We start from the raw sequence: 11,747 nt of genomic DNA, 5'->3' as shown, positions 1-11,747 counted from the left end.
TGTCAGTTGCTTCATTTGCAAATATTTTCTCCCATTCTGACGGTTGTCTTTTCATCTTGTTTATGGTTTCCTTTGCTGTGCAAAAGCTTTTAAGTTTCATTAGATCCCATTTGTTTATTTTTCTTTTTATTTCCATTTCGCTAGGAGGTGGTCAAGAAGGATCTTGCTGTGATTTATGTCATAGAGTGTTCTTCCTATGTTTTCCTCTAAGAGTTTTATAGTGTCTGACCTTACATTTAGGTCTTTAATCCATTTTGAGTTTATTTTTGTGTATGGCGTTAGGGAGTGTTCTAATTTCATTCTTTTACATATAGCTGTCCAGTTTTCCCAGTACCACTTACTGAATAGGCTGTTTTTTCTCCGTTGTGTATTCTTGCCTCCTTTATCAAAAATAAGGTGACCATGTGTGCGTGGGTTTATCTCTGGGCTTTTGATCCTGTTCCACTGATGTATATTTCTGTTTTTGTGCCAGTACCATACTGTCTTGATTACTGTAGCTTTGTAGTATAGTTTGAAGTCAGGGAACCTGATTCCTCCAGCTCTGATTTTCTTTCTCAAGATTACTTTGGCTCTTTGGGGTCTTTAGTGTATCCATACAAATTGTGAAAATTTTTGTTCTAGTTCTGTGAAAAATGCCATTAGTAGTTTGATAGGGATTGCATTGAATCTGTAGATTGCTTTGGGTAGTAGAGTCATTTTCACAATGTTGATTCTTCCAATCCAAGAACATGGTATATCTCTTCATCTGTTTGCATCATTTTTAATTTCTTTCATCAGTGTCATACAGTTTTCTGCATACAGGTCTTTTGTCTCCTTAGGTAGCTTTATTCCTAGGTATTTTATTCTTTTTGTTGCAGTGGTAAATGGGAGTGTTTCCTTAATTTCTCTTGCAGATTTTTCATCATTAGTGTATAGGAATGCAAGAGATTTCTGTGCATTAATTTTGTGTCCCGCTACTTTACCAAATTCATTGAATTAGCTCTAGTAGTTTTTTGGTGGGATCTTTAGGATTCTCTATGTATAGTATCGTGTCATCTGCAAACAGTGACAGCTTTACTTCTTTTCTGATTTGGATTCCTCTTATTTCTTTTTCTTCTCTGATTGCTGTGGCTAAAACTTCCATAACTGTTGAATAATAGTGGTGAGAATGGACGACCTTGTCTTGTTCTGGATCTTAGAGGGAGTGGTTTCAGTTTTTCCCCATTGAGAATGATGTTGGCTGTGGGTTTGTCATATATGGCCTTTATAGTGTTGAGGTAGGTTCCCTCTATGCCTACTTTCTGGAGGGTTTTTGTCATAATGGGTGTTGAATTTTGTCACAAACTTCTTCTGCATCTATTGAAATGATTATATGGTTTTTATCCTTCAGTTTGTTGATATGGTTTATCACATTGATTGATTTGTGTATACTGAAGAATCCTTGCATTCCTGGGATAAACTCCACTTGATCATGATGTATGTCCTTTTAATTGTTATTTGTTGTTTTTCCCTTGCTGCTTTTAATATTTTTTCTTTGTATTTAATTTTTGATAGTTTGATGAATATGTGTCTTGGCGTGTTTCTCCTTGGATTTGTCCTGTATAGGACTCTCTGCTCTTCCTGGACTTGATTAACTATTTCCTTTCCCATATTAGGAAAGTTTTCAACTATAATCTCTTCAAATATCTTCTCAGTCCCTGTCTCTTTCTCTACTTCTGGGACTCCTGTAATTCGAATGTTGGTGTGTTTAATATTGTCCCAGAGGTCTCTGAGACTGTCCTCAATTCTTTTCATTCTTTTTTCTTTATTCTGCTCTACTGTGTTTATTTCTACTATTTTATCTTCCAGGTCACTTATCCGTTCTTCTGCCTCAGTTATTCTGCTATTGATTCCTTCTAGAGAATTTTTAATTTCATTTATTGTGTTGTTTATCATTGTTTGTTTGCTCTTTAGTTCTTTTAGGTCTTTATTAACTGTTTCTTGTATTTTCTCCATTCTATTTCCAAGATTTTGGATCATCTTTATTATCATTACTCTGAATTCTTTTTCAGGTAGATGCCTATTTCCTCTTCATTTGTTTGGTCTGGTGGGTTTTTACCTTGCTCCTTCATCTGCTATGTGTTTCTCTGTCTTCTAATTTTGCTTATCTTACTGTGTTTGGGGTCTCCTTTTTGAAGGCTGCACGTTTGTAGTTCCCGTTGTTTTTGGTGTCTGTCCCCAGTGGCTAAACTTGGTTCAGTGGGTTGTGTAGGCTTCCTGGTGGAGGGGACTGGTGCCTGTATTCTGGTGGATGAGGCTAGATCTTGTCTTTCTGGTGGGCAGGACCGCATCTGGGGGTGTGTTTTGGGGTGCCTGTGACCTTATTATGATTTTAGGCAGCCTCTCTGCTAATGGGTGGGGTTGTGTTCCTGTCTTGCTAGTTGTTTGGCATGGGGTGTCCAGCACTGTAGCTTGCTTGTCATTGAGTGGAGCTGGGTCTTAGCATTGAGATGGAGATCCCTGGGAGAGCTTTCACCATTTGATGTGACATGGAGCCAGGAGGTCTCTGGTGGACCAGTGTCCTGAACTTGGCTCTGCCACCTCAGAGACACAGGCCTGACACCTGCCCAAGCACCAAGACCCTACCAGCCACAGAACTGTTCTCCCAGGTACCAAGCTGATCCTCTCACAATCATTTTACACTGAATCAGGCTTTTTCAAATGCCAATCTGCTCATCTCATCAGCTACAGATATTTCAGTGACATCTTATTGTTCCTAATTATTCTTTCCAGTGGTGGACCAACAGTGGGGCAGGGAGAGTGGTTTGTCCAAGCTAAAATCCAGCTGGAGGATGTCCGTAAATATCATTTTAATCTTTGTGGGCTAACTGGTTTCTGTTGCAACTATTCACTCAGCCATTGTAACAAAGTCAGCCACTGACAGTATATGATTTTGTTTAGATGAAGTCTAACTCTTCATTTCAAGTGTGATCTTGTCAAACTAGACTATGATATGCAGGGTAAAACATTTTTCAACCTTTGTTTTGGTTTTCAGATGCCTAATCATTATGATCTAGACTGTCCTACAGCCCCAGTTCCATGCACATTCAGTACTTTTGGTTGCCATGAAAAGGTAAGGTTTTTTTTTTTCCTTTTAATTCTTGAATATAGATCAAGAAAATTAAGTTATATAGTGTAGTGGAGGATACCAGTGGATTGGAGATGGCCAACACACATTGTTTATGTGGTCTTAAGCTCCAAGAAATTGGGACTCAGAATATTAATTTTGAGAAGTAGTTGGTGATGATAATGGGAGGTGTGATTGGGATCACACAGAGTGTACAGGAAAGAGAAGTAGAACAGGAAAGGAGCCATGAATGAACAGTCTCAGACGTTGATGAAACAGGCAAGGAGAAGTTATTGTTATGATCTCCAAAATTAGTTTCAAGACTTGGCGATCAGTTGTGTCAAATGTCTGAGAGGGAGCATTGTTTATGATAAGTTGATCTTTCTGGAGAGTGCGATTACACTTCGGCTTTTCCACTGTGCCTTTTTATCTGACTTTTTTACAGTAAGTATGTGTTTAATAATTAAAAAAATAAAATGAGCAAATAGTGTATAGTATGGTTACACTTTGTGAGAAAATTCTGTATTGTTTGTGTGCGTAGATACAAAGACTTAAAGGAAATGTATCAAAATGTTAATGGTAGTTAGGTGAGATAATAGGTAACTTATTTTCTTTTTGATCATCTATACTTCCTATTTTTCTGTAATATACATGAATTACCCTTACAATAAAAATTGTTATATGATTTTTTTTTTCATATAACAGGCTATTCTTGATGATCTTAGAAGAGTATGAAGACAGGGAAGATTCCACTTTGCAACTGATTTGTAAAAATAAGTGAGGGATTGGGGGCAGGCAGTGCAGGTGGACTCCTCTTGGTTATAAAAGGAGAAGGGAGAAAATGATACTAGCTAGAGGGAGATACAAGATCAATAGAGAGGTTTGCCCCTTTTTTTAAACAGGAAAGACTTTACTAATTCTGTTCTGAGGGGAAGGGTTAAGAGGAGAGAATGTTTGAAAATAAAGGAGAAAGGGGATAGCTAAGCAGAATCTCGGAGGTGTTGAAAAGGGGCAGGTGCCAGTTAGAGCCCAGGTGAAGCATTAATCTAGGACAAGAGGAGAGTCAGCTCTGAATCAGAGAAGAAGGATGAGTATAGATCCTGATACTTTTACAGGTAGGAGGGAGGTTTTTTTCTGAGTCCCTGAACGATTATTCAGCAGATAGCCTCTCGGTTTTTCAGGGAATTAGGAGGCAAGATCATCTTACTGGATCGAGAATCTGATGAAATCAAAGAAGGTTGTAGGGGATTGAGGGAAGTGATGACATGGCTTAAAAACCTTTTATTTGGCTTGGCTAGGTCCCTTTCCTGGTGCTCACATCTCTGTTCCTAACCTAAGGCCTGTGCATGATTTTCAGATGCAGAGGAATCACTTGGCACGCCACCTGCAAGAGGATACCCAGTCGCACATGAGAATGATGGCCCAGGCTGTTCAGACTTTAAGCCTTGCGATAGCTCCCGCACCTCAGCGTGGCATGCTGCCATGTGATTCTGCCTCTCTGCCCCGGATTTCCTCTGGGTGTCACTCAGAGGTCCAGAATTTCCAAGAAACCATTCAACAGTTAGAGGGTCGCCTTGTAAGACAGGACCATCAAATCCGGGAGCTGACTGCAAAAATGGAAACTCAGAGCACGTATGTAAGTGAGCTAAAACGAACTATTCGAACCCTTGAGGACAAAGTTGCTGAAATGGAAGCACAGCAGTGCAATGGAATTTACATCTGGAAGATTGGCAATTTTGGGATGCACTTGAAATCTCAAGAAGAGGAGAAACCTGTTGTCATTCACAGCCCCGGATTCTACACAGGCAAACCCGGCTACAAACTATGCATGCGCCTGCACCTGCAGCTACCGACTGCACAGCGCTGTGCCAACTACATATCCCTCTTCGTCCACACGATGCAAGGAGAGTATGACAGCCACCTCCCGTGGCCCTTCCAGGGTACGATACGCCTTACCATCCTTGATCAGTCTGAAGCACCTGTAAGGCAAAACCATGAAGAGATAATGGACGCCAAACCAGAGCTGCTTGCCTTCCAGAGACCCACAATCCCACGGAACCCCAAAGGGTTTGGCTATGTGACCTTTATGCATCTGGAAGCCCTAAGACAAAGAACCTTCATCAAGGACGACACGTTATTAGTACGCTGTGAGGTCTCCACCCGCTTTGACATGGGCAGTCTTCGGAGGGAGGGTTTTCAACCACGAAGTACTGACTTGGGGATGTAGCATCCTCTCTTTGTTTAAGAAACAAAACAACAGAAAAAACATTTGGAGAAAACTTGCCCTCTTTTCAATAACATACAAACAAAAAAAGCAATGGGGAAGATATACCCACCAGTGAATGTGGTTAGAGAGGTCACTTGCCACTTTCCTGTTAAAAATATCTGAAGCAGGGCTTCCCTGGTGGCGCAGTGGTTGAGAGTCCACCTGCCGATGCAGGGGACACGGGTTCCCAGTCCGGGAAGATCCCACATGCCACGGAGCAGCTAGGCCCGTGAGCCACGGCCGCTGAGCCTGCGCGTCCAGATCCTGTGCTCCGCAACGGGAGAGGCCACAACAGTGAGAGGCCCGCGTTATCGCAAAAAAAAAAAAAAAAAAAAAAAAAAAAAATCTGAAGCAGTTTTCTCGGGAATGTACGTGTTCCCTGCCTTTTAAAAATGGTTACACTCAAAGTGCCTGTGGCCTACTGCAGCAGTTGTTTGTCTAGTAGGATATCTCTTTGGTTTATTTTCATGGGCTCTTGCTCCAGGGGGGTTTATTGTCAAACCCAGGTTTGGAGTAGTAAAGCTCAAACCTTTTATTAATAACGGACGTTCCATAAAATTTCCACGTATTCTTATAGTGTTAGCTGCAATATATTAAACTTGAGAATCACTACCGCCTCGTGCTGGTGCCAGCGAGAATAATTATTATTCTTGAGTTCTCATTTTATTTGAACTCCTGTAGATTTCAGAGGATTTGAACCATAATCCTTGGAAAGTTTAAGTTCTCATTAACCCTGTTTTTTCCGCCTGCAGGGTGTTTTTAAGGATATTCAGGGACTAGTTTAAACCCTAAATATAAGCTTACTAAGTGTGGATATGTTGTTTGTTGAATAATTCTTGTTTCATTGTACCTTGCTTATTTACTTGAGGCTACAAAGTAGCATCTTGTCCAGAGTTTAGAACTCTGAGAACCATGTGGAAACCAGCTGCTGGGTGTTAATGCTATAAATCCCTTTTGTCTATTCCAGGCAGAGTGAATTCCACAGGCCTACCTATGTTCTCTGTTGCCTAATGGTTGTAGGACAAGGAGATGCACACACATAATCACCAACAAAAATTTTAAATGGCTCAACTAGTCAACCAGTAGGGCAGCTCATTGGTGGTGAGGAAAGCTATTTGAGCCAGAAATTTTCAGCTCTTTTGAACACCTTCTGGTTTAGTTCAATTAATGGAAGAAAATTGCTGTCCTAAATGCAGAATTTCTTAATACTTGGGAGATCATTGGTGTACCTGAGAGGTCACCAAACCAAGGTTGGAAGTCATAGTGATTATATCAGGACTTGAGTGGGTGGCTTTAGTCCCACAGTTCATACCTGAGGAGGATCACGTGGAATGTATTGAAGTGGCCATTTGTTCCTAATAGGGAGGGATGGGTTTTGTGCCACTAGATATTTGTTAAAAGCCTTAGATACTAAAGATTATGGTGAAATGTAGTTCTCAGGGAGTCCCACAACTAGTACAGGCTCTTATGAAGAATCTGAGAGGACCCCTACACCATGCTGTTTACACAAGATTGTTTAAAGTTGTCTGAGGTAGTCCTGCAACTCCAGAGAGGCCAAATCAGGGCCCCTGGCCGGTGTTCAAGATCAGCCTTCATTTCAAGAGGAAGCCAAGAGACCGTGCAAAGGAATGGTCTCGGTTCCAGGCAGACCCAGCAAGTGTCACTCTGACCTTTCCCTTTACTTTTCTGTCTACTCTCCTTACCCACCCCACATCCAGGCTCCTGCTCTTGTGGGTTTATTCTATAAAGTGGGGGGGGAAAAAAAGGTCATACAGGGACCCTGTTCCCAGTGCCGCCATTAGCGGCAGCTGCCCGTCACTAGCTCACAGTTGGCTTGCTGGCAGTTCGTGCTCCGTGGCCCCTGAGCTCTCCACCCAGCTCCCAAGGATCACTGCGGCACAGCCCTCTAGGTGAGGAGCCCGGCACCGCTGCTGTTCCTGTGATGGTTTTCCAAAAATAAATAGCTGTCCAGTTCCATGTGAAAAATAAATGGCAGTTACTCTTGTATAGAAACAAAAAACCTGAAGGAAATATACTAAACTCTTTTTGATGACTTATTTTCTTCTTTGTGCTTTCTTACATGTTTTATATTTTTTTACAGTAAACATGTCCTTTTCTCGGAGAAAAAAATGTTGCCACAAAACATTCGACCCTCACAGAGAAGGAAATAGCATTTAAAAGCTTCCTGGTCAAATTTCTATTAAAAGCATGGCTGTGCATTAGGTACTGAGGCGAGCCATTTTCTGCTTTGGTTATGTTATTTTTTTCTACTAACTTGGGAGCCTTAATCCAAACAAAAACAGTTTTTTGCCTCACTTCAACTTTTAGCTTCAGGTTTCCCTGAAGGAGTTGAATTAGCTATTTCTAAGGTCCATGCCAACCATAAAATTCTGTTTTAAGAAATGAAGTGCTAACCAGCAGAAAGTTGGCAATATCTACAAGAGGATTTTGCCCGTAGAAAAATTGCTTTATTTTTTTTTGCTGACATAATACTTCAATTTAGTATCAATTTAGGGTCTCCTTTTAATTTGAACAATTTTTTTAACCCCCAACATTTGGCATTTTGTAATAAACCTGCCACTTACTTTATACTGGTTGTTCATTGTGAATATAGAGTAAAAGTAATGGTCAAACTCTCCATATAGAAACTTTTGGTGACTTCAACTCAGAATCCACTCTTAGCTGGAAAGTGGCTCTCTTCCGTTCATTTTTCAAACCTCCTGCCTCACTCTGAAACATGCTGGTTTCACCCAGTTGGCTAACAAGTATTTGAGCTGTGTATTTATGTTTTATTAACCTTTTAACATTTATCTTTGGACATTGTTTTTAGACATTGTTAAATTAAAAATAAATTGTTTTTTTCTTTTCCCAGAGGTGTCCAACCCAGTGTTGGATGAAACTTGCTGCAGGTCATACCCTTTGTTATTGGAAAACAAAGTCAGGATGTTGTGGTAGTTTGGTAGTTTTTTACTGTCCGTTAGCGGTTGCAGCAGTGACAGTTTCTGGCTGTACTACAAAATGATTAAACTTTTATTGGGGGGAATAAAAATAGAATAGAAAAAAGTGAAATAGGATGAAAATTGAGGGGTTTTTTCCGCTAAAGATGGACTAACAGAGATGTTGAATGATCTCTAGCATTTAGTTTTTGTGGCAGGTATAAAATTATAAAATTGTCCCCCATTGCTGTTTTTATACCGTAAGTCTTAGATAAACTAAGAGCATGTTTATGAATTATGCAGTTAGAGTACATTCTCACCAAAAAGGAGCAGTTGCTTGTCATTCCTTTATCCAGGGAATCCTCAAGTCTCTGGTGACCAGAAAACATTTTTAATTATTAGAGAGGTTTTTCTAACTTAAGGCTTTGCAATAGCTTTCCTTAATTCAGTTACTGCTGTTCTTGTTTTGCCTCAGTTAAATTCTACTCACTGTTTTATGAGAAATACCATCAGGTGTTTTTGTGATGCCTAGTTCCATAGAACCTAAGCAGTGCAGTGCCTTGAGGAAATGAAAAAGGGACAATAGTCATTTGTGTTTTTCCTTTGAAATACATTTTAAAAAAAATTCCCGGGTGCATATATATGATAAGCTGTAGTTAGTTTCACAGTCGCTATTGTAGAGTCTAGAATGGAGTTGGCACTTCCAAATTCCTAGTATCCAAAAAGGTGATCTGATGAAATCAAATAGATGCATCTCTGCAGATCATGATGTTCAATCACAGCCCTCACTTTTAGTCAAAGGCAAACACCTGCAAGGAGATGCCCAGTTGCTTCACTAAGATGCGGTCTCTCAAAGGGAGAACCTCCTCTTGATAGAGCTTCCCTGTCTCTGCTGACGAATTGCATTTATCCCAGCTTTCTCCCAGATAGATTTCAGGATAAAAGCTAAATAGAACGCCAGTGGGAAGAAGGGCAGATGGATTTCTGTATTCCAAGGAAGAGATGCTATCAGTGGCCCTGAGGGGAACATCAACTGAGCGGCAGGGGCAAAGTTCTGTCCATAGCTGAAACCCCAGACTTAGCACAGTTCCTAGCACACAGCACACACTCAATTATTAACAATGAACATTTAGTGAAAATACTGGTTGAGGTGCACCACTTTTTGGCAGGTTATTTGTCATGTGAGTTTTCGGTGATAAGAAATAAACGTTACTTTTATTTTGCTTTTTTCCCCCAGCACTTTATTATGAAATTTTCCAAACATGCAGAATTGTTGCAAGAATTGTACCATGGCCATCTACCACCTGGAATCCACAAATAGCATTTTGTTAACATTTGCCTTACCACTTCAGAGATGCTCCTTTTAATGAGACTTACTAAGGTTGGTTTCTCTTTAAAAATCGCACTGCTAAGATAATTGAACACCTTTAATTCAGTTGTCTTAAGCTCCTCCGGGAAACATGATATTTGCTTTATAGCTAATTGTAGTCCTTAATTTAAGCTAGTTTAAACTTGTAAATCTGTCATGCTGAATTTCAATCTTATTTATTTTGCCTGAAGGGATGTTTTTTATAATAGAATTATTAGAAAGTCCTTGATCAATTGTACAGAATATTCTAATGTTATTTCCACACTTGATTATCCAATTAATTTCTCTGGTGAGAGTGCAGTTTTGGCCCCATTTTGCTTATGCAGCGTTCCAGGATTATGTTCCCAGAGGGCTTGAAGAGGCAGGGTAATTTAGTGTATAAACCAGTAAATTAGGAGCTAAGAGATTTAGATTTTATTCCTGACTGACCACAGGCAAATCACTTCTCTCTGTGTCCATTTATCTACTTGAAAAGTGGGGACTAGAATTTGAAATTTAGATATTATTAAGTAATGGGTAACATTTATTAATGCTTGGATCTATTAAGAAAGACACTTCAAAAAGAAAGAAAAAATACACTGTGAATCTGGGGAGGCTCTCTTAATTCTCTAACTGTATGACAAGCTACGGAATGAACTCTGACTTTTGAAAAATTGAAGCATGGGAAACGGTCGAAGTGTCTTATCAAAACCCCGCTGTTGCTTAGAACTTACTATTGCCACAGAATTTGTGAGTGTTTTCCTAATCCATCTGAACTCTGAAAATAATGTATTTTGTGTGTGTGGGGGGTTGGTGAATACAAAGATGGGAGGAGGCAGACATTCAACACAGAAAGATAGAAAATCAGTGTTCAGTTTAAGAACAGGTTGTGTGGAAGGGCCGGGCTTAACGCAGTCATCCCGATTCACTGCCACACCCTCCTCTGCTCCCCGAGCATCAACCCACACCACACACAGTACCAGCCCTGCTCCTGCCAGCCCGGCCTCAGGTGGTCTCCATCAGGTCGATGAGATGAAATTACAGGGTCGGCCAAGGGCTAAGCAGGGTCTCTGTTCTCCATTTAGCAGATGAGTGTGCTCTGTTCTTTCTAAGCCCAGGTGATGGATGTAGATTCACGTTTATCTCCAAAGGTGCTTAGAGTTTTTACCGTAGATAGTATCTTAGTAGTGGTTGCAAAGATATGACCAAAACAGTGCTCCTTGATTGGGATCTTGTTGAATATTAATTTAGATGAAAACAAATGCCAGACTGACACACCTAACCCCTCCTGTCTATTGTTATAATGCAGCTTATCTAGTGTGGAGACAATGCTTATTCTTCACAGTCATTGGTTACAATATTAGAATTTTCTTAAATGAAAGGAAATTGGTTAGTGGTTACTTCATATCACTTTTGGGGAACAATTTAAGTTTTGCTTATGATTTTCAGAGGCATAAGCAAGAAGTGACTCAGGTCAAGTTAGCCTTGCTTGTCTTGCAAAATAAGCTAAATTAAGCTTTTCTTGTATGACCAAACTGGTTGTGTCTGCTCAGGGAGTTTTCAAGTGTGGTCTTCATTTGTGTTTAACAACACGTCTTACTTCTAGTCCATTCTTACGGATGTCTGTTAACGCTGTTGTCACATTTTCAAAATTAACTTTTGTAATTAAGGGACCAGCAGGAACAGGATTACTTTATAAAGTGACAGTTGTTGCCTTGGCAGAAAATGAGGCAAAATCACAGAATGTTTGCTTGGTCTGGGTAGAGATTTGTACATTTTAATACAAAAGTGGGTCAGCAAGTCTGATCTTCACAGAATTTATACTGCTGAAAGATAAATAATAAAACTGCGCTGAAAAGTAGATCTCAAACTCCTGAAAAATCATCCTTCCCCTCCTTACCCCACCTTTCCCACTGGCTGCTCTATCCTGACTGGCAGGCAGGGGTTGATTTAAAAATAGTGAGCTTCTGTCTGAGGAGGTCTGGCCTCTTTGTCTCAATCCCAGGTTCCTTTCCCCCGGCTGCTCGTTTCTCTTGAGGTGTCTAGCTAAAGTAGACGAAGCCCCACCAAAAGTGCTTAAAGATGGTAACTAGTCATTTCCTTTAGACTAGT

At 40.2% G+C, this 11,747-nt stretch overlaps 1 protein-coding gene across 4 annotated transcripts in view; it reads left to right on the top strand.

The window, feature by feature from the left end:
* Nucleotides 1–11,498, top strand: part of TRAF6 (TNF receptor associated factor 6) — a 27,787-nt gene extending 16,289 nt beyond the window's left edge. For all 4 annotated transcript variants that reach the window (XM_024752563.1, XM_024752562.1, XM_024752561.1 and 1 more), the window contains 2 exons: nucleotides 3,014–3,091; nucleotides 4,443–11,498. In XM_024752563.1, the coding sequence (XP_024608331.1) occupies nucleotides 3,014–3,091; nucleotides 4,443–5,312 (948 nt within the window). In that variant the 3' untranslated portion in view covers nucleotides 5,313–11,498. The remainder of the gene's footprint in view (nucleotides 1–3,013; nucleotides 3,092–4,442) is intronic.
* Nucleotides 11,499–11,747: the final 249 nt, after the last annotated feature.

The sequence above is a fragment of the Neophocaena asiaeorientalis genome, unplaced genomic scaffold (genome assembly GCF_003031525.2).
Source record: "Neophocaena asiaeorientalis asiaeorientalis breed wild unplaced genomic scaffold, Neophocaena_asiaeorientalis_V1.1 scaffold196, whole genome shotgun sequence".
NCBI classification, from domain to species: Eukaryota; Metazoa; Chordata; class Mammalia; order Artiodactyla; family Phocoenidae; genus Neophocaena; species Neophocaena asiaeorientalis.
Note: the sequence above shows the minus strand (reverse complement) of the source record. Positions and strands in the feature narration are given on the sequence as shown.